Source organism: Vombatus ursinus, unplaced genomic scaffold (genome assembly GCF_900497805.2).
Source record: "Vombatus ursinus unplaced genomic scaffold, bare-nosed wombat genome assembly UNPS02014768.1, whole genome shotgun sequence".
NCBI lineage: Eukaryota > Metazoa > Chordata > Mammalia > Diprotodontia > Vombatidae > Vombatus > Vombatus ursinus.
The window spans coordinates 6,690,228-6,713,307 of NW_020954546.1; the positions used below are offsets into that span (position 1 = coordinate 6,690,228).

Genomic DNA, 23,080 nt, shown 5'->3' on the forward strand with positions numbered 1-23,080 from the left:
CTAGTAAATGTTTAACAACTGGCTACACAACTCACTTGTCAGATGAATCTTCACTATTAGCATTTTCTTCATCACTTTCTCAAGTCTAAACAATAATCAAAATAATAAATCAAGTCCTGATTTGCAGTATTTGCATATTTTTTGAGGTGTGAATGCTCACACTGAAAATTGAACCATCTGGTCTCTCTAACCGGTTGGATCTGGTGCCACCCCTAAGGAGGGGTTAGGTTTGTTCTATTTAATTCCAGAAGACAGATCCAGAAGCAATGGGGGGAAGCAGTACAGAATCACAATGATGTTTGATTTAAGAGAAAACTTCATGACGCTTAGGGCTACCTCAAATTGGAATGGGCTCCCTGCAGAGTGATGGGGTCTCCCTTCTTTGAAGTCTTAAACTAAAGATTAAATGATCACTTGGTAAATATGTTAAAGTGCTATAGTCCCCTCCTGGTTCTGTTCCTGGTCTTCTGGACTTCAAAGTCATGTCTATACTACTGGAATTTCCCTCATCCCCAGGCTTCCTCACCTTGGATTGCACTTTCAGCCAGGAGACCTGCTCACTATAGAATATCTCTCCATAAAGGCTCCTCCCATTCTCCCACTAGGGAGTCCCTCCTGGAGCCTCCACTTTGTGGAGAGCCTCGGGCTAGCCTCCTTCCTTCTTCTCCTGGTCTTGTTCCTAACCTTTTAGGTTTCCTAATAATGCCCCTGCACCAGGTGCCTTCACACACACCCCTCCCTCTTCAGTGTGATCTTCCCTATTAGAATGTAAGCTATTTGCAGGCAAGGCCTAACTCTTTGCTTGTATTTATATCCCTAGCACTTAGCACAGTGCCTAGCACAAAGTAGATGCTTTAAAAAATGCTTGTTTTGGGTAGCTGGGTGGCACACTGGATAGAGCACTGGCCCTGGAGGGTCCTGAGGACCTGAGTTCAAATCTGGCCTCAGACACATAATACTAGCTGTGTGACTCTGGGCAAGTCACTTAACCCCAATTACCTCACCCCCCCCAAAAATGCTTGTTTCCTTCCTTACATTGCATATTCCTTTTGGGTATAGGTTGGAAGATGTGGCTGCCAAGGTCACTTCCAACTTTCAAATGATGTCATTTTGTGATTCATACTTAAAGGTCCTCATGCTGTTATATTTGTGATGTATGATGTAAAAGGTACTACTCACATGAGTTATGTATAGCATATAGGTCCTCTAAATATAGCACAAGGGGAGCATAGATCTCTCTCTCTCTCTCTCTATTTACACACACACACACACACACACACACACACACACACACACACACACACTTATTTTCAAATGCTACTAGCTTCCTTTAAAAAGGTAGACCACTGGAGCCAAGATTGTAGGCTAGAGACAACCCAGCTGTACTCTATCAACATTCCCCTTCAAACAACTTCAAAATAATGCCTCAAATCACAATTTGGAGTGACAGAGCCAACAAAAGGTCAGAGTGAGACATTTTTCTGGCCTAAGAAAACTTAAGAGGTCAGAGGAGAAGTTTATGACATTGAGATGGAAGCCTGTCTGGAGAGTACACAATCTGACCCAGGAGAGGAGCACTGGGGGTTGGTCACAAGGGAGCAGGGGCCCTAGTCACAGTTCCAAAGCAAAGAGAATACTGGTGCTTGTGGCTGCATGGGACTAGAGTCACTTCCTGGATGAAGACCAGAATGCAAGCCAGGAAAGCAGTGACCATACTTCTCCCAGGATCACACTACCTTGGAAGCACCAGAAACTTGTCCCTGAACTAGCTCTGAAAACAGAAGCACACAAAAGCCTGAAGTTGGGAGAGTACCTCCCCATACCCAGTTGAGCAGAGCCCAACTTTAACTTAATGTTCAAAGTCAAGAAATAGGTTGGAAAAATGAGCAAAAAACAAACAAACAAAAAAGAAGTTAATTATAAAAAGCTACCTCAGGGGAAGGGAAGACCCAGATATAAATTCAGAAGAAAACAGCTACAAAAAAAACCCTCAAAGAAAAATGCTAATTGGACCCAAGTCCAACAAAAATTCCTGGAAGTATTAAAGAAATAGATGAGTGGTAGAGGAAAAATTGGGAAAAGAAATTTGAGTGATACAAGAAAATTATGAAAAAAGAATTAACAGCTTTGTAAAAGAGGTACACAAAATAGGAGAAAATAGCACCTTAAAAATCCAGAATTGGCATAATGGAAAAAGAGGCCCAAAACTCACTAAAGAAAAGAACTTAAAAATCAGAATAGGCCAAATGGAAAAGGAGGTTAACCAAAGAAAATAATTATTTAAAAATTAGAATTGGGCAAGTGGAAGCTAATGACTTCATGAAACATTAAGAAACAATAAAAGAAAATTTAAAAAATGAAAAGATAGAAGAAAATGTGAAATCTTTCATTGGAAAAACAACTGACCTGCAAAATAAATTAAGGAGAGAAAATCTGAGAATTACTGGAGTACCTGAGAACCATGATTAACAAAAAGAGCCTAGACATCATATTTCAAGAAATTATCAAGGAAAACTTTTCTAATATCTTAGATTCAGAAGGTAAAATAGAAATTCAAAGAATTCGCTGGTCACCTCCTAAAAGAGATGCCAAAATGAAAACTCCGAGGAATATTATAACCAAATTCCAGAGCTCCCAGGTCAAAGAGAAAATATTTCAAGCAACAAGAAACAGTTCAAATATTGTAGAGCCACAGTTAGGATCACACAAGACTTAACGACTTCCACATTAAAGAAGCAGAGGGTTTGGAATATTATATTCCAGTAGGTAGAGGAGCTAGAGTTACAACAAAAAATAACCTACCCAGCAAAAATGAGTATAATCCTTCGGGGGAAAAACTGATATTGAATGAAATAGAGGACTTTCAAGCATTCCTTATGAAAAGACCAGAGCTGAATAGAAACTAAGACATTCAAACACAATACTCAAGAACAGCATAAAACAGTAAACATGAAAGAGAAATCATAAGGGATTCAATAAATTTAAACTATTTATATTCCCATATGGGAAGAGGATAAATATAACTCATAACACCTTTATCATTATTAGAGTAGTTAAAAGGAGTTTACATAGACAGAAGGCATGGATTTGAGTTGATTATGTTGGAATGGTCTGAAAAAAAAGAAGGGGTGCGAAAGTGGGATGCCCTGGGAGAAGGGAGAAAGGAGAAGTAGAATGGGCAAAATTTTCTCACATAAAACAGGCACATAAGGAAGAGCTTTTACAATGAAGCAGAAAATAGGAGGGGGGTGTAGTATTACATCTCATTGGAATTGTTTCAAAGATATTGTGTATAGAAATTTAACTTACCCAATCGGGAAATAGGAGGGGAAGGGAATAAGAAAAAGGGAGGGAGATGATAAAATGAAGGACAGAATGAGGGAGACAGTGGTTACTGGCAATATATAGACTTTCAAGGAGGAGAAGGATAAAAAGAGAGAGAAGAAGAAACAGATGAAAATGGGGTGGAAGGAAATACACAGTAAATATAACTGTGAACGTGAATAGGATGAACTCACCCAGAATTCACCAATATGTAGTTCACAAGAAACACAGCTGAAACAGAAAGACATACATAGAGAATTAAAATAAAGGGATGGAGCAGAATCCAATATGCTTCAGTTGAACTAAGAAAAGGCAATAACCATTTCAGACAAAGCAAAAGTAGAACTAATTAAAAGAGATAATGAGAGAAACCACATTTTGCTAAAAGGTACCATAGACAATGAGGTAATATTTTTAAAAAAATTTACAGCAAGTTTCTCTGGGAAAGGCCTCATTTATAAATTATATACTGACTATAGAACTGAGTCAAATTTATAAAAATAAGAGCCATTCCCCAAATGATAAAGCGGTCAACAAATATAAACAGGCAGTTTTCAGAAGAAGAAATCAAAACTATCTATAGTCTGATGAAAAAATACTCTAAATCACCATTGATTAAAATAGCTGTGAGTTACCACTTCATGTTTATCAGAATTGACAAATGCTATAGGGGATGAGGCAAAAACGGGTACACTAAAGAACTATTGGTGGAGTACTAAACTAGTGCAACTATTCTGGAGAACAATTAGGAACCGGGCCCAAAGGGCTATAAAACTACATACTTGTTGACCCAGCAATACTACTACCAGGTCTATATCCTAAAGAGAGAAAAGGAAAAGGAAAAGGACAATGAATTGGAAAACAAGGGAATGCTCATTAAGTAGGGAATGGATGAACAAGTCATAGCATATGATTGTTTATGGAGTACTATTGTGCTGTGAAAAATGATGAGGAGAGTGGTTTCAGAGAAACATGGCAAGACCTATATGAATTGAGGCAAAGTGAAGTGAGAAGAACTGGAGATCATTGTACACAGTAACAGCAATGTTGCAGTGATGATTGGCTATGAACTACTTGGCTACTCTGATCAATACAATGATCTAAGACAATTCCAAAGGACTCATGATGAAAAAACGCTATCCACCTCCACAGAGAGAGAACTGATGAAGCCTGAGCACAAACTGAAGTATAATTTTCCCACTTTATTTTTCTTGCCTTTTTTAAAAAAATGTGGCTAATATGGAAATATGTTTTGGTGATTTCATGTGTATATTTGATATCCTGTTACTTGACTTCTCTTGTTTCCTTCAGTAATGGAGGTCATAGGAGGAAGGGAGAGAATTTGGATCCCTACATTTTAAAAGCAAAGAATATTAAAATAAATAAATAATAAATAGGGGAAAAAATTAATGGGTAGAGTACCTCAAGCTTATCCATGTGCTTGGCTCCTTTCCACCAATTCTAGTTACACAAAAGACCATGATAAATAGAATAAACCTGTTTAATCAAGCAAACAGAAATCTGAGAAGTTGTATGGATTAAAATATACCAAGAAATATGCAAAAGTGAGTAAACTCTTTAAATAGGACCCTACTGAGGCCTTACCTCAATCAATGGAGAGGACCCAATCTAAACCAAAGGAGATATACTCTATCTCCAGGGATGCAAGTTGGAAATCAGCGACTTATTGAAGAACCCCTGTAGATATTCCATAATTTGTCTCTTTCCATGTGTCATGAAAAGAATCTGGAACCATGAGTGATGCCTCTTAAAAGAGGAATGAAGAATATTCCTCTTTTCCAAAGCTCTTGTACCAACTCCATCTGATAGTAAATTGTTTAACTTGAAAAGGCTGTAAGCCAAGACTAAAGTGGAGGAAGAGATAGTTCATTTTTTTTGTTTGAAGATGATTGTGCACTCAATACAGCCTGTGAAGCTGATATGTAACAAAATATAGATCGATTTTCTGCTGCTTGTGCTAATTTTGACCTAACAATTAAGACCAAGAAAACATAGGTCTCCACCAGTTAGCATCACACCATCCATACGCAGAACCATTGGTTACAGGAAATGGAGAAGTTTTGAAGACTGTGGAAAATGTAATGCCTTGGTAGTATACTTGCCAGGGATTACACACTGATGATGAAGTTGACACACACATTGCCAGAGTCAGCTTAATGTTTGGGAGGTTGTGAAGGAAAGTGTGGTAGAAAAGAGGCATTAGGCTGAGTACCAAAATGAAACCGTTGTTCTGACCTTATTGTTGTATGCCCGTGAAATCCGGACAGTATACCAGAAGATTATGAAGAAAACCTGGCAGGATAAGATACCAGACACTGAGGTACTTTCTCATACTAAACTGCCAAGCATTCAAACTCTACTGCAGAAAACACAAGTCCGATGGGCTGGCCGCGTTGTTCGAATGGCAAATATGTTTGCCTAAAAGATCCTGGTAGGATTTCATTTCGACAAAAGATCAAATGTGTCAGAAGTGGGATTTGAACCCACGCCTCCATACGGAGACCAGAACGCTCTGTTACTGAAGGAGAAACCTTGAGTCTGGCGCCTTAGACCACTCGGCCATCCTGACACTAGCTACACCTCTCTGAACTAAACTTTCAAGTTTTCAAACTCTATGGCACAGCGCGCAATTCCGATGAGCTTGCCACGTTGTTGGATTGCAAAATCTATGCTTGCCTAAAAGACTTTAATGAAGGACTCTCACAGGGCAAGCGCTCACATGGTGGTCAGAAGAAGCGATAGAAGGACGCTTTCAAGGTCTCTCTTAAGAACTGGGGAATTGGTTGTATAACACGTGAGACCCTGGCACAGGACCGCCCAGCATGGTGTGCGCTGATCAGAGAAGGTGTTGTGTTCGTTTGGATTATATGCATCAACATTTACCATTTTAGAAATGAAAATATCTTAGTATTATTGTGACAATAATTTTGATTTTCCAGTCCCCCTAAAAGGGTCTTGGGGTTCAGGGGTCTCCAGATCATATTTTGAGAGTCACTACTTTAAAACAACTCTATACGGAGGTATTTATATTAAGGCCACTTATTATAGTAATTGGAAACACAAGCTGAGTTCAGGAAATTTAAAAATGAGGAAACCTGATCAGTCTCTCCAATCTGTTTCAGTTCCTCTATTTTGGAGCAAATGAATGCCTCTCCAAAAGAGATTAAGGAAGGGAAAAAGAAATCCACTGAGGAGACTTACATGTTCAAAGGAGATTTTTAAAGAGATATTCTTTAAAACTGGTTGGAGACAAGAGGGGGAAGTTCTAAGCCTCCACATTTTCCCATTAGGTCATTGGCACGGCATTTAACCAAACTGGAGTTAGTAGCATCTGTAGCTGCTGATAAAGTTGAGGGATCCCTTAGTTTTCCTTCTTTGTGTAGGAAAAGTCTTTTTTCTGATGGGTCATTTGTGATGGTTCCAGGACAACAACTGGTGGACTCCAAGGTATTATCTGCTCCTCCTCTTCCAGGACTATGTTTTGGGACCATTGATATTGATTTTATTATATTATATTGATTAGTTGAGAGAGAATGAAAACAGATGACTGGAAGTTTCCTGAAGATCTTATCTAAGATACCAGGTGATATGCCTTCATTTGGCCCAGATACAAACCTAGCTATGAAGTTATTATTGAGAAAAAGAGGGGAAGTCCTTTTCAGATGGTTTTAAGGAAGAAAACAAGCCGTAAGGGACAGTTAACATTTGCAGGATCCCAGCCTGTTGATATAGGCAGAACTCCCAGGGAGTTCAGGAATAGTGCCAGGATAATGACCTTGGACTATTCTCTCAGGGCTTTTGGAGCTGCTTGTGATTCCCTGCACCCCACCTTTGGCATTCTACATGTGCAACAAAATCCCAGCATACAAAGATCCCAGCAAGGGCATAAAGGTTTTACTTACTAATATAGCTATGTACAGAGGTGTGTATGCACATCTATATTCTGTTGTTTTATGTTCTGCAGAGTGAAGAGGGATAACACAAAATCCTAAGTGACAAATCCTAAGAAAGAAAATCATATCCTTAGACATATCCTGTGACTAATAAGAAATAGTCACAGAGCTACAGAGACCAGACAGCAGAGAAAGCAGGGCAGTGACTGAAGTGTTGTTGGCCCTGCCCCAGTACTTTCATTATTCCCTTTTTACGGATGAAGAAACAGATTCAGAGAGGCTGTGACTTGCCTATGGTTATGCAACTTTGAAATGTTGCAATAGTATTTGAATCCAAGTTTCTAAGATTCATGTTCCAGCTCTCTATTTACTATGCCACACACCTCTAGATTTGGGAATCACTAGTTTAGAGCAATAGTTAAAGTAGTGGGAGCTGATGCAATTACTAAGGAGCTTAGAGAGAGGAAAAAAAGGCCCAAAGAGAGAATCTTGGGGAATAATACATCCTTAAGGGGTCAGGAAAAGGACCAGCAAAAGAGAACGAGGAAGAGGAGAACCAGGAGAGTGTCTTGGAAGCTAAGGTAGAGAAAATATTAAGAAGGAGGGGTATAGTTGATAGTATAGAATGCTTCAAATAGTTAAGAAGGATGAGCACTGAGGAAAGGCCATTATATTGAGAGATTTCAAGGTCTAGGTGACAGAGTGGATTAGTGCTGGAGTTGGAGTCAGGGAGACTTGAGTTCAAATTTGGCCTCACACACTTAGCTGTGGGACGCTGGCCAAGTCCCATAACCTCTGTCTGCCTTAGTTTATTCAACCGTAAAATAGAGATAATAATAGCACCTACCTTTCAGGGTTGTTGTGAACAGATTGAATGAGATAAAATTTGTAAAAGGATTGGCACAGTGCTTGGCATATAGTACATGCTTAATAAATGCTGTTTTCTTCCTTTTCTTCCTTCCTTCCTTCCTTCCATCCAAGCTAAACATCTCTTCAGCTCACCAGAAGCCAGAGGCTTGACCTTTATAATTCCTAATACATCCTGTCTAGGAAGGGCAGGATTCTAAAATCACCCACATAAGGATGAAGTGAAAGTCATGGAGGGGAGGGGGGAAAGGGTGTTCACTGACTATTTACTTTCTTCAGTTTCCTTGCATTTCTATCCTGATCATGAACTACTCCACCTACCCACTTTTTCAGGTTGGTCCAACCACAATTTACTTCTCTTCCCACTTTCAGGCAGTCTCCTCACAGCTGATCCATTCTCCTTCCCACATCTATCTCCATTTTTCAAGGCACAACCAAACAAACTCTGTCATTGTTTCTGGAAAGGGTATGCCAGTCCCCTCCCCTCTCTGGTCAGGATTCTTTTCCTGTATTAGAATGTAAACTCCTCAAAGAAAAGCAAAGATGGCTGAACAAAACGTGGCATATGAGCAGCATGGAACATATTTTTTTCAACAAAAGTGCATCTTTCAGAGAATCTTAGGTAATGATAGCTACCAATACAATATTTTAAGGTTTGCACAGCACTTGCCATATGTTATTTCCTTTGATCCTTACAACAACCCCGGGAGGCAGGCACTATTATTATTCCCATTATACAGATGAGAAAACTGAGGCAAAAAGAGGTTGGTTAATTATCAGGGTCACACACATCTTGTGTCTGAGGCAGCATTTGAACTCAGGACTTCTTAAATACAAGTCTAATACTCTGTGGTTATTATCAACCATTACTGAGTTCGTTCTAAGAAAGACAAACAAAATTAGGCTGCATGTGCAGGTTTATTTCTCTCAAAGCTTGTGGAACATACCTGTAGAGATATGTGTGGGAGTTCATTGTAGAAAATGAACCCAAGAATGGACAAAAGGGACCCTCTCACCCCTCCCTCCCTTCCTGGCTCAGGATGCCTAAGTCAGCCAAAATTATAGTCTCTATATGTGTTAACCATAATATGAGAAAGGAATTTCTTAAGTGGATAGATTGTAAATACAATAAAATAAGAGAATGTCAAAGTATCAATTGAAATTATAAATCCAGGATGTCTGTGTTTCTTCTATCATTAACATGACATGATATGACATAATATAACATAACATAACATAATAGAACATGTGTCTATAGAATACCAAGATAAGAAATGTCTCATTATTGAAGATAGTGTCAGGTTCAAGGCACCTTGTCCTTGCTAGTCATAAACAGAAGAATGCTCCTGGTCAGCTTCATCTGGCCATGTAGTTGCTAACACAGGAAGGGGCATTTTGAATTCACCTAGAGAGCAAAGCCAAGCCTGTCTGTTATGCCAGAGCATGCAAAGCATTATGGGAGGTTAGGCCAAAATGGGTCAAAAATGTCTCTCCCGATTGACCAATCCAGGTTTCAAGCCTTTCTCAGGTCTTGGGGATTCAAAATAGTTTGGGGAGAAGTCCACACTATGCCCTGCACCGATTAGCGGCTGAATTTACACAGAATAATTTCAGCTGAAACAGGAAAATGATTTATACAAGGACAGAAAACTTTGTAAAGAAAAACACCTTAAAAATTTAAGAATTCTTATCAAGGCAAAGATCACCAGTGTCTCCAGAGCATCAATGATGAAATATGTTACTTCCCTCCTGTCTCAAGGTTCAGAAATAAACATATGTTTCTGGAAATCACTAATGTGTGGATTCCTTTTGCTTGACTATTCTTATTTGGTACAAGAGGGAATTAACAATAGTGGTGCCAAAATAAAAAAAAAAAGGGGGGGAGGAACATTGAAAATGTATTTTAAGCACTCAGAAGGGAAGGATAGGAAGTTTAGAAGGAAGCACAAATAAGGACCATTTTTAAAGAAACATAGAATTACATACTTTTTTTTAAAGCAGCTCTATGAAATAACAGTTTAATTTCTTATAAAATCCTATTTTCCTGTTATGCTTTGTATGTGGAAATGCTGTTTTTTTGTGTTTAATTTCAGGATAAAAAAATAAAAATTTGGAAAAAGAAAGAAAAAAGAATGTAAGCTCCATAAGAGCTGATGTTTTCTCTGCTTTTGCATTTGTAGCCACTTAGCACATAGTAAGAGCCTAACAAATGTTTTCTTTCATTAATTCACTTATATGTATAACACCATGATTGGCACTGAGGAAATAAATGTATAACATGGTCTCCCATTCCACCTTCCAATCTTACTATCTTATGTGAAAGGCTCTGGCTTTTAAAGGCTTTTCACAATCTGGTCCCTTCCTCTCCTTTCTTGCTTGCAGCACATTGATACTGTCCAGGAACTCTTCTGTCCAGACATACCAGCCTCCATATATACAGTCCAACCATACAGGCTTTGCTGCAGAACTCTGCATCTCCTTGCCTTTGCAGTGGCTGTCCCTGAGACCTGGAATGCTCCCCTTGCTAAACTCCACTTCTGAAAATTTCCTGGCTTCCTAAAATTCAATCCAAGCACATCCTCTTCCAGAAATCTTTCCTGGTGTCTCCCAGCCTCCTCCCAACCCCCAAGCTGCTAAAGCTTTTCCCACCAAGGCTACCTCCCATCTATTTTATATTTATCTTGCATTTACTAACTCTGGTATATATTGACTCTGTTAAGAATGCAAACTCCTGCTCTTTCCACCATGCCACAATGGTGCACATGAACGTCCTAGCAGAAGCTCTCAAAAGCATCAACAGGCAGAAAATCGAGGAAAACGCCACGTTCTCGTTAGGCCTAGCTCTAAAGTAATTGTCCGGTTCTTAACTGTGATGATGCAGCATGGTTACATCGGCGAATTTGAGATCAATGATGATCACAGAGCAGGAAAAGTTGTTGTGAATCTCACGTGCAGATTAAACAAGTGTGGTGATCAGTCCCAGCTTTGATGTGCAATCGAAAGATCTGGAAAAGTGGAAGAATAATCTGCTATCATGCTGTCAGTTTGGGTTCATTGCACTTACAACCTCAGCTGGCATTATGGACCATGAGGAAGCAAGACAAAAACAAGAGGAAAAATCCTGGAATTCTTTTTCTAAGGGTTTAAAACATACATATACAAATAAAAATGCTCCAATGCAGGGTCGGGGATGGAGAAGATGAACTCCTTAAGCGCTGGAATTAATTTTGCTTTTTCTCTGTATCCCACCAAGCCCTGGGCACAGTGCTCGACAGTATAGTGACTCATTAATGTTTATAAATTAATTGAAAAATCTGCTTTCCACCGGTTTTTGGTTTGGCAGTCAATTCTTGGCATCTAAATCTTCAAATCTCGAAATCTTTCATAATCCTTAAAGCCGCAGAAATTGATACAGAATGGACTGTATCTCAGCTTCTACAGAGGGGGTAATTAAGGCACGTGCATAAGGTCATCAGACTGCAGCAGTTGGATCCTCCTGTTCTCATCAATACCCCTCACCAATGATCTACAAAAAGGATCTACAGCTCTTTCTCCAGTAATTACAGGGTTTGTTTGTTTGTTTTTCAAAGGCCACCCTCCACTTTTCTGGCTGCCTTCCTTCTACCTATGGGTGCTTTTAAAATTTCCAGTACTTCGTGGAAATGGGTGAAGGCTTTATAGGATGCCATAAGATCCTCAGCCGTGCCGGATAAGAAACTCCCTTTCTGATTGGACAAGAGATCCGGTATTTACCGAGGGAACACTCCAATTGGCTTACGCTTTCCACCCCCTCCCTCCCATTCTCGCGACATCTTTGGCACCCTCTCCGCCCAGGCTGCCCTCCCTAGAGAAACATACGACAGCACTCCATTTTGTGAGCCTGTGAACGTGAGGGAGAAAAAAATAAATCCTTTTATGCGGCACAGCACTGTTGAAGGACAGGCAGCGGGGTTTCCTTATGAAGAAACCCAACCCCTCATTTTGTGCAATCTTCTAAAATGCTTTTTAAAAATAGCACGAACAGAGTGAAAAGCTATATTATAGAATAGAACTATGAACAAAAACCAGGTAGGTGGATTACAGCTCCTCCATTAGACAATGGAGGGGGGCCCTGAAAAGGGCCTTTGGTTTTTCTTGGCAAGCTGGCAAATTGCTGCTGACTTAGCCGCCGAAGCCGTAGAGGGTCCGGCCCTGGCGCTTGAGCGCGTAGACCACGTCCATGGCAGTGACCGTCTTCCTCTTGGCGTGCTCGGTGTAGGTGACGGCGTCCCGGATCACGTTCTCCAGGAACACCTTCAGCACGCCGCGGGTCTCCTCATAGATGAGCCCCGAGATACGCTTGACGCCGCCGCGCCGAGCCAGACGACGGATGGCGGGCTTGGTGATGCCCTGGATGTTATCCCGGAGCACCTTCCTGTGTCGCTTAGCACCTCCTTTGCCCAGACCCTTACCTCCCTTGCCACGACCAGACATGGTGATTGCTAAGCACTACCGAACAGTGTATCCCTTAGCGGGCAGCACTCCCTTATATATCCACTGAGCCGACCTGTTTGGGAACTGAAACAGCGTGGGCGGGGCCAGGGCTTTGGGGTTGTTTCCCGCCCACTATATTCAAGAATACGTCATTTTAAAATACTTAAAGAATAGAGTCTCCTCTAATTGGAAAAAACCAAAGAAACAAAGAAAGAAACCTTTCCTGATGTTTGATTTCGGTTCAGAAAAGGGAGGTTTAGATCTTTTCAGGTAAAATTCGCTGGAAGATTCTGTAAATAAAGTCAGGTACAAGTAAGAGCTAAGTCTTCCATACCCTGCCTGAGGAGTTCAGGGCAAAATAGGCGCTAAGGGCTGGTTTATTTGATTTAAACTTTGCACACTAAATCATGGAGTTAAATCTAGAAGGGAACTTACGGACCATTGTTTAGGTGTTCGTAACCTTTCTAGTGTCTTGTGTTCGCTGGTCCCTTCCTTTGGCAGGCTGGTGATGCCTGTGAATCCCTTCTCAGAACTGGTTTAAAAATTTTTTTTAAACATTTTTATTTAAAGTTTTGAGTTCCAAATTTTATTTCTTCTTCCCTCCCTTCCCGCCCCACCCCCCGACGTTGAGCAATCAGATATGGGTTATACATGTGCAATTATGTAAAATATTTCCCTATTAGTCATTTTGTACAAGAAGACTCGAATAAAAGAAAAAATGAAAGAAAGTGAAAAATAGCATGCTTCTGTCTGTCTTCAAACAATATCAGTTCTTTCTCTAGAGATGGATAGTATGATTTATTATTAGTCCTTCGGGATTGTCTTGGATCATTGTATTGCTGAGAATTCATAGTTCTTCGTGGAACAATATTGCTGTTACTGTGTACAACATTCTCCTGGTTCTGTTCACTTCACTGTGCATTAGTTCATGTAAACCAGAACGTTTTTAAGTGCTTGAAATTAAATACATAGGATTTCAAAGGAAACTAATTCTATTGAAATAGTTACCAACGTATTACCAACATAACACTGATTCCAGAGCCTCTAAGGTTTATATAATTGTGAACTGTGAACCTCAACCTACTCACGCAAAACCGTCCTAGTGTGGTGGGGGTGGGATGAAAGCAAAAAAAAAAAAATCCCCCCCCAAATACCTGCTAGTGTTTATTGAAATTGTGAAATTTTAGGGCTGAAAAGGACAAGAAAAGCAAATTCATCCAACTTTCTCATTTTAAGGATAAAGAAATTAAGGCCCTTGGATTTGCTCCAGGCCATACAGCTGGTGGATGACATCAGGAACTAGAACTCAGGTCTTTCAGATCCCCAACAGCTCTCAGAACAATCATTAAATTACCTTCTTATTACAAAATCCCTCCATGAATTCATTCTCTATCAACAATGCATAAATAAGAAAGGCTTTGACTTGCCCAGGGTTTGGGCGGTAACCATGAAAAGAATACTTTTGTTACTTGAGAACCAACATAAATATGGAAAGATTCTATAATTTATGGAGTTCATAATATTTATAGGATTTTTTTTTCAGATTTGTAAAGCATTTTTACAAATATAATCTCATGTTATCCTCATAGTAGCCATGGAAGGTAGATGCTATTATTCGCCCCCTTTTCCAGATGAGAGAACTGAGGCAGACAGATTAAAGGATGCTCATAAGTATCTCAGGTCAGATTTAATTCCAGTTTCCCTGACTCTTAATCTACAATTCTGTCCACTGCACCACCTAGCTTAGAGAAGGTACAGCTCAAGAAAAATAAAACTTGGAGGAGTGAGAGAGGAGATACAGGTTATGACAGCAAGCTAGTTTCACTTTCTGTTTTTTTATATTGACCTATTAGAGGAGTGTTCATATTAATAGCTAGCACTTTTTTTTTGATAGCACTTTGAGGTTTGCAGAATGATTTAAATGTTATTTCTTTTGATCAAACCTGTGATGTAAGTGTTATTACCTCCATTTTACAGATGAGGAAACTGAAATTCAGAGAAATTATTTGCCAATGGTCACACAGCTAATAAATTTCAGAGCTGAGAATCAAGTCAGATTCTCCAAGTCTGTCTAAGTGATTTCATTATATCTCCCTCTATGAACAAAGCTGAGGAAGCACAAAATATTAGTCTCTGGAAATATAACTCATACATTCGCTGTCATATGTATTCATTGCCAGGAAGTAATATGAGATGCCCAGAAGAGTATGATAATTGTAGGCCTAGAAGGGACTTGGGAGGCCGTCTATTCCAAATATATCATTTTATAGACCAGGAAACTGAGATCCCACAAGCAGCAAGCATCAGAGGCAAGATTTGAACCTGGGTCTGTCTGATTCCAAAGTTGGAGATGGGGGAAGGCATTCCATTGTCACCATGGAACAGATTGCAAAAGACTTTACAATTGTCTGTTATTGCCTTGTTAAGGCAAGGCTGTTGTCAATGGAAAATAGCAGGCAGTTGAAGATTTTTGAGAAAAGGTATGACATGACTAAATCCATGTGTAAGAAATATTATCCTATCAGTGGTATGAAAGATGATTTGTAGAGGGTGGGCATGACAAAGAAAGATAGCAGAAAGATCTGTTCATAGGCTTAATACAGCAGAAGGAATACCACACCTGAAGTCCAGGGATTTGAGCTGGTGTGCTGCCCCTCCTGCTCCTTTGCAACCTTGGGCAGGGCTAAGATGCCATCTGGCAGACCTGGCACTCTGGGCAGCCCTTTCCCCCAAACTTCCTGCCAGTTACTCCTTCCCTTTCCCCCCTCCTGGCTGTATGCTGACCAACTTTATCCTGACCTCTGCAGGAAGGGACACAGAGTCCCTGTTCCATTCCATTCTTCAGACCAACTCCCTAAATTCAGCATGGTCCCTCCAGTTCTTCCTTTTTTTTTCCTGAGTGGACATGGATGAGCAGGGAGGTACCACATATAATCCTCCTGGTAAGATGGCAGGCCACCAAGCCTTACTATCTCACCTGCCACTATGCTGTTTAATTCCCTATGCATTGCCATGTGATTTGCCAATGTACCCTAAGGACCCCCAGACCTTCAACTGAACCTTCCTATATTTGTTGAATGTGAGTTCTTTGAGAACAGTGGGCTAGCTCAATATTCTGTTTGTATTTCCAGCACTTAGCATAGTGCTCCATGCATAGTGAACACTTAATATGTTTTCCATTTATCCAAAGCAATTAGTTCATATACATAAATCCCTTCACTTTGTAGATATAGGGATGGCTTCTAGAAATGGCTTGTTCAAAGGGTGACCCTTTAAATAGTTCAACTGGAGTGTTAATGAAGGCCTGCTCTGAGGATTTGAACTAGGCTTATAGAATCATCAATTTACCTAGGGGTCACATGGTTCAACCTCTTCATTTTTACAGATGAAGAACCCATGGCCCAGAGAACAGTAGCCCAACAAAGGGCACACAGTGGCAGTGGTGGGGTTTGGACGTGGCTACTCCTTCACCAAATCTATCTCGCTTTTTGCTTCACTGCAGCTGAAGCAAAGCTACTGGATGACATAAGATCTGCAGGTGTGTTATGGCTAGAACTTAGTAACTTATATGGGTGATACCAGAGAGAAGGAGGTTGTGAAAATGGAAGACCTGGTGAATAGTGATAGAAGATGTATTTATAATGAAGCCAGGAGAAGCAGCAAGTTTAGGGAGGGCTATTAAAATATCCTCCTAATTGGTCTTTTTACCACCAATCTCCCCTCTGTAACCAATTTTCCACTGAGCTGCCCAGATAGTGTCCCAACATACAAACAAACCTGCTTATATCCTCAAAATCTTTGGTACTTTCCTACTGCCTTTTGAGGGAAATAGAATCTCCTCATCTGGACAGCTGAAGCTCTCCACAGTGTGATTCTAATCTACCTTTCCAGACGTTAAACAACATTCCCCTTCAAGTTCTCTGTATTCCCACCAACCTGGCCTATGTGTTCAGCTCTGCATTCCCTCCAGAACGTCATGGCTGTTGACCAGTTTGTGTTGAGTTTAGAATCCTTGGCTTCCTTCAGGGCTCACCTAAGCTGACTACCTCCTGTGTCTCTCTTCATTCCCTTATTGCTGTCTCCCTCTCCAAATTATCTTGCAATTATTTTTGCTGTATGAATGTGGCATCCCCAAGTAGAATGTAAGCTCCTAAAGGATAAAGACTATTCGTTTTGTCTTTATGACCCCAGGTTCTGCTTAGCATTCTGCTAAGCACACAAAAATGCTTCATAAAAGAATAAACAAAGAAGAAGGTAAAGTTAAGGCAGGGGAGAGCAGATCACAACGACAACATTTAGAGATACTGGAATTCTGCTGATAGCCATTCTTAGGGCTATGTAAATTTGTGATATTATTATTATTGTTGTCAGGGACAATATGATTCATTTTTTTAATCTGCCATAGTGCCTAGCACACTCTGTATGCCTCAAAACCACATTTTCACTTAGCTATAATAGGATATAAAGAAATTTAAAGTTTACAAAGTGCTTTTGTCACAAAAACTATTTCAGGTAGTAGTTCAAGTCTTACTTTCCTATTTTTACAACTAAAAAAATTGAGGCTTAGAATGGCTCAGTAAATCATCCAAGACAGCAAAGCTGGCGTGTAAATGCCAACTTTTCATTATGCTATGCTGCTATGGATAAATAAATAGATAGATAAATAAATAGCTTAATAAATACAAAGGTCAGGTTTCCTGTCAAGGAGGTCTGTACCAAGTCTGTTCTGTTTGAGTCTTGCTTTGGGAAATCTAGGTGACCAGCTGAGACTAAGCTAAATTCAAGTTGGTTTCTCTTTAATAAAACAATATCACAAAAGCATTATTCTTCATTATTTTTAAGTTTTTGAGACAGTTTCCCCACTATAAGGCATGTGATCCTGTTAGGGAGGATGTAAAGTAATGGTACAAATTATTGGATATTTTCAAGCATAACATAAATATATCTATTTCAATATATTTTCAAATATATCTATTTTTTACAGCAAACACAAAGTCAAATTCCAAGTCAACAGAAGTGAAACTAACACAATGAATGTAGGGTGGCATTTAATATGGTCCACTTAAATGAGGTCAAATTTAAGGACTAGGCTTTGTACAGCCTAAGCGGCCAGAATTTGGATGAAAATAATGGCCATTGATTTAATAGTCCTGTATGTGTGTGCATCTTTCTCACTGGCTGGCAAGGCGTTTGAGAAGGGGAAGGATTAAAATCATAGGTGGAGATAGTCTACAGCAGAGATAGACAAGTGACTTTGTATAGAGGTTCACAAGGGCAGGAAAGGTGATTGGTTATATTAACCTGCCCACTAATTATCTCCATCATTTAGCAGCAACTGTTTTCTAAATCAGTTGGTTTTTGTGTGTGTGTGGAATGTGTGTGTGGGTATGAGTGATGATAAACCATCAGCCATATCAGAGGAATAAAAGAGAGTCCTTGCACAGAATTAATGTATCTAAAGGCAAATTGATTGAAAGCTGTTTGGGGTCACAAACAACAGGGCCATAGATGGTGAGACTAACATTGTTGTTAGTTCAACGTCAACCTCAAAGCTTCACTCCAACTCACCCCACATAGCTAATGTGTTGTCAATTCTCGTGATTTCTACCTTCACAATCTCTTTTTTCAGGATGTGCCCTCATCACCTCTCTTCCCGATTATTGTATCAGCCAGGTAGTTGATTGCTCTGCCTAATCTGTCATTCCTGTCCATTCTCCACACAGCTGTTAATGATCTTCTTTCTGACTATGTCACCTTCCTAACCTGTAAACTACAGTGACTTCCTTTTGCCTCCAAGATCACATAGAAAATCTATGGTTTTTAAAGTTCCTCACTCTAGCCACTTCCTATCTTTATGGTCTTCTTACAATGTATTACCTTCCAAGGATTCTTGGTACAATGACATTGGCCTGGCTTCCTTACTTTTTCTCCTACAGGACACTCCATCTCCTGACTAATTTTTTCACTGATTGTACCCCATGCCCAAGATATCCTCCCTTCTCATTTCTACCTCCTGGACTTCATGGATTTTGTAAACACTTAGCTCAAATCCTGTCTCCTGCAAGAGGCCTTTCCCATCCTGCCCTGTCACCCCCCAGTCCACTATTAGTGCCTTTCTCTGATATTACCTCCCATCTACACTATATATATGTATGTATATATGTATATATGTTATATGTACATAGTTTTTTTTTGCATGTTGTCTCTCCCAGAAGAACAGGAGTTCCTTGAGAGTAGAGACTATGTGTTTTTGCCTTTTCCCTCCTCATCACCAGTGTTTAGAGTAGTACCTGGCATACAATAGGAACTTAATAAGTGCTTGTTGACTTGAATGGTTTAGCGTTTACTTAAATGTATTATTATCTGACCTCTAGAGTTCCCAAGTCCTAGGCCAGCTGGTGACCCCAGCCTCATGAAGGATAACATGTGCATTTAGTTCACTGGATGACAACACAGTGGCTTCTAAGTCATTCACTCATCTGTAGAAAGAATCCTAGCTTCTAAGTCCTGGTGACTTTTCCTTGCTTCAGAGGGATTTTGGGACAATGTCTGGTGGGATATTATCTGGTATCTCCATTCGAAAATCTACTTTTTAGGATCTTTGAGCATTATAATTGGTTGTGAAGAGGAAGAAGAGAAAATATAAAGGGAGAGAGTGTGGCTCACTCCATGACAGACCTTGAAACATTATTATTCCCTGCAAAGAGACAGGAAACTTTTAGATATTTCTTATCTGTATAGTCCCAGAGCTGAGGATACTGAATAGCAACAATGAAAGGAACACAGATGCCCTGAAGTTTGTTCACTGTTTGAAACTCTCAACTCTTTCAAGCCAGCCTCCAAACACTAAAGCCTGTTTTCCATATGGCTTTTGTTTAACTTCACATATTAGGGCATCTTGAATCAGTAAGGTGGATCATAAGGCAAGTACAGAAGGATCAAAAAGACTGTCAGAATAGGAAGCAAACTATGGGACATGACTGGAGTGGGAGAGAAAGGAGACAAGTGGTATGGCTAAGGAGACCCTGAACTCAGGAGTAGCAGCAGAATTCTGACAATCTTGACAATTAGGTCACCAGTCTGCCTTGAGAGGTCACTAAAAGGCAGATGGCACTAAACACTGTTTTGCCTTTTTTTTTTTTTTTAAAGCACTGAGCTATCAGTTCTGAGGGAGAACTATGCCTCTCCTCCCACAGTGCTCAGAGGATAAATTAACCAAGGATGAAATTAGCTATAAGAGGTTTCATCCCATTTATATAATGGAGACTTCAGGCCCAAATAAGAAAAGTCTGATCCATCTACCATTCCTGCATCTTTTATATTGGAACTTTGATCATTCCAGTCCCATGTTTTTGAAATTTCAGTGACTCCTGATAGCCTCTAAGATTGAAATACAAAGTGGCTTGTTTGGAATTTTTTTTTTTTTGAGGCTTTTGGGGTTAAATGACTTGCCCAGGTCACACAGCTAGTAAGGTTAATTTTGAATTTAGGTCCTCCTGACTCCAAGGCCTGAGCTTTTATCAACTTCACCACCGAGCTGCCCCTATTGTTTGGAATTTAAAGCCCTTCACAGTCTAGAATAGATCCAGACTTCTTTTCCAGGTCGACTAGAAATTACTCTCCACTTCAAGCTCTGTACATTTCAGTCAGATTACATGAGGTAACATTTGTAACTTAGCACAGTGCCTGGCACATAGCACATAGCTATGGCACTTTGCACCATATACATACAAGAATACCCTTTCTCCCTTCCCCAGTCACACTGAACCATTCATTTGCTCTTCTCCATGTATCCTTTGGACATCCAAGTCCACTCTTATCCTCTACACCAGGCTATTTATCCATTACAACTGTCACAGGTTCTGTACCTCTGGAAAGACCTCTCTCCTCACCTTCACCTCTTGAGACTCTTAAGTTTCTTCAAAGGACAAATCTTCAAGAGACCTTTCTAGTTATTAGTACCTTGGCTTTTCTCTCAGCCCCAAATTGCTTTGCATTTATGTTGTATCTATTTTGTAGTTGGGGGGGCGTTGAATGTCTTGCAGGGGACACTATAGAACAGTAGAAAGTCTACTGGCTTTGGAAGTAGAGGACTCATTCAAAATCCTGATCTCCCATTTTCTATCTTCTTGACTTTGGGAAAGTCAATCCAATTTTTTGGCCTTCACTTTCTCATTTCTAAAATGAGAAGTTTGGAATAGATGATGGCTTAAGATTCCTTCCAGCTCTAAATTATGATCAAATGATTTTCTTCAGTAAATTGGAAACTCCTTGAACTTAGGCCTTGAGAACTTGAACAAAGTAAGCATTTAAGAAATGCTTATTGAATTGATTTCAATTGTTAAATCCCCATAGTTCAACAAACTGGGAGTTTGAGCTTCACCATATAGAGAAATCTCTATAAAAAGGGAGAATTCTGAAAACAAAAATTTCAAGGAACCATTAGGAAAGTAGTTTTCTATTCAATAGTGTCATTTGCTGTGTGCATAGCACTATCCTACTGTGCTTTGTGTACATATTGAGAGATCTGAAAGAAAATTGTAAAGGTTGTTCTTCCTGAGTAAATTCTAATCCAGGATGGAAAGGGAGCAATCTATAAAATCTAAAAAATCTTATTATCCTTCTTTTAATGAGGGAAGAGGAATTCTTCCAGGGATAACCATATTCCTGAAAACCACATCTTACTAATCAGGGTACCTCTTGATAATATTCACAACCACAAAAATTTAGAAATGGAAGTGACTTCAACATTATCTAATCCAATTACTACTTTGACACACGCAGCCTATCTACGTAAAGAAAACCTACAAAGAACCACACATTTAAAGTTAAGGGAACCCAAGTTAGTGCGGGAATTTAAAAGTATTTTACTATGTATAAAGTAACCGATCCAGTAAAAATACCTAGTCTTTCCCCCTCGGGTAAACCTCCTGGTAACCAGTACCTAAACTGGTCTGATAGACTAAGCCTACAGGACAGAAATGAAACTAAAAACTCAGTAAATTTGGAAAATCGAGTTTATAAAGTCTATTACTCTGGTTTGAATTCTCTGACCGGGCCCGGAAGTTAGTCATTTAGCGATTGTTTCACCAATTTTCCCGCCAAGGAACTTAATTGTGTCCTTTTGCTTCCAGTCTACCCCCGGCCAACTGACCTTGGGTGAGCCCGCCAGAATATTTCACTAAGAACAGGAAAGATTTTTTCTGCTTTATATAGAAGCTCTGTAACTATTTGCAGAGACAAAGGATGTAAAAGCAATTCTTAAGTACTGAAATTTAAAAAGCAAGTCAAATAAAAGTCTTACATGTATCTCGTTTAAGCTAAACCTAGGAAAGGTTTTTAATCCTTGCAAAAGAGACTGGTTACGGCCCTTTTAAACGAAAAGTTTGAGGGGCCCTGAAAAGGGCCTTTGGTTTTTCTTGGCAGGCTGGCAAATCGCAGCTGAACTTAACCGCCGAAGCCGTAGAGGGTCCGGCCCTGGCGCTTGAGCGCGTAGACCACGTCCATGGCAGTGACCGTCTTCCTCTTGGCGTGCTCGGTGTAGGTGACGGCGTCCCGGATCACGTTCTCCAGGAACACCTTCAGCACGCCGCGGGTCTCCTCGTAGATGAGCCCCGAGATACGCTTGACGCCGCCGCGCCGAGCCAGACGACGGATGGCGGGCTTGGTGATGCCCTGGATGTTATCCCGGAGCACCTTCCTGTGCCGCTTGGCACCTCCTTTGCCCAACCCCTTGCCTCCCTTGCCACGACCAGACATGATGAGTTAAGCACCACCGAACAGTGTAGCTTCCAGCGGGCAGCACTCCTTTATATATCCACTGAGCCGACCTGTTTGGGAACTGAAACAGCGCGGGCGGGAACTAGACTTCCGGAGTTCTCATTCCGGGTCTGTTCCGGCTCTGACGCTGCGGGTGTGCAAACCCTAACTCGTCCAGCTAGGCTGCCTATCCCTTCATGGAGACCTCGTCCTCTTTTTTCTTTTGGACTTAGGCAAAGCATTTTCAGAGCTTGTTTTCAGGAAAAGTTCTGTGCTCTTCCTTATTTTGCTTGTGAAGCTTAGGACAAGAACCCCCAAAACCCGATGACTTTTTCTTAAGGTTGCAGCTAACGTAAAATACACACTAGAAACGAAACTAAATTGCTTCTAGTGTTACATAGCCCAGCGTTCAACATATGCATGGGGAGGAAAGGAGAGTTATAAGGCGCTGTATATTTAAATTATTATTAATCATCTTTCCATTGACTGGAAAATGTGGGAACGCTCACTGGTAGAATTCACATAGGCATATACACACGCAATACTTCATTTCTCTTTTAGCATTTGTACAGAAATAGTAAAATTGTAGTCGGAGGTTCAGAGCGAGCGAGGCAGTTCTTGTCTTCACTGGTGGAGTAGGATGGTTCGGGATTGGGAGATACAGCAGGAAGGTTTCCTCTGGGTTTGAGAAGAGAATCCTCAGAAAAAAGACGAAAATGGGGAGAAATGATTGCCACATTTAT

The 23,080-nt window shown here is 40.2% G+C and overlaps 1 protein-coding gene and 1 non-coding gene across 2 annotated transcripts; both read right to left on the reverse strand.

Annotated features, from left to right (window-relative positions):
• Positions 1–5,807: 5,807 nt before the first annotated feature.
• TRNAL-CAA lies at positions 5,808–5,914 on the reverse strand. The gene is made up of 2 exons: positions 5,877–5,914; positions 5,808–5,853 (listed from the first exon to the last, which is right to left on the reverse strand). It is a non-coding gene; the product is annotated as a tRNA-Leu (tRNA).
• Positions 5,915–12,206: 6,292 nt separating this feature from the next.
• LOC114042743 lies at positions 12,207–22,343 on the reverse strand. Its single transcript, XM_027861435.1, has 3 exons — positions 22,031–22,343; positions 12,913–12,917; positions 12,207–12,593 (listed from the first exon to the last, which is right to left on the reverse strand). Exons 1-3 carry the CDS (start codon positions 22,335–22,337, stop codon positions 12,267–12,269), a joined length of 639 nt encoding a protein of 212 aa, XP_027717236.1. The 5' UTR covers positions 22,338–22,343; the 3' UTR covers positions 12,207–12,266.
• Between the last annotated feature and the right edge of the window lie 737 nt (positions 22,344–23,080).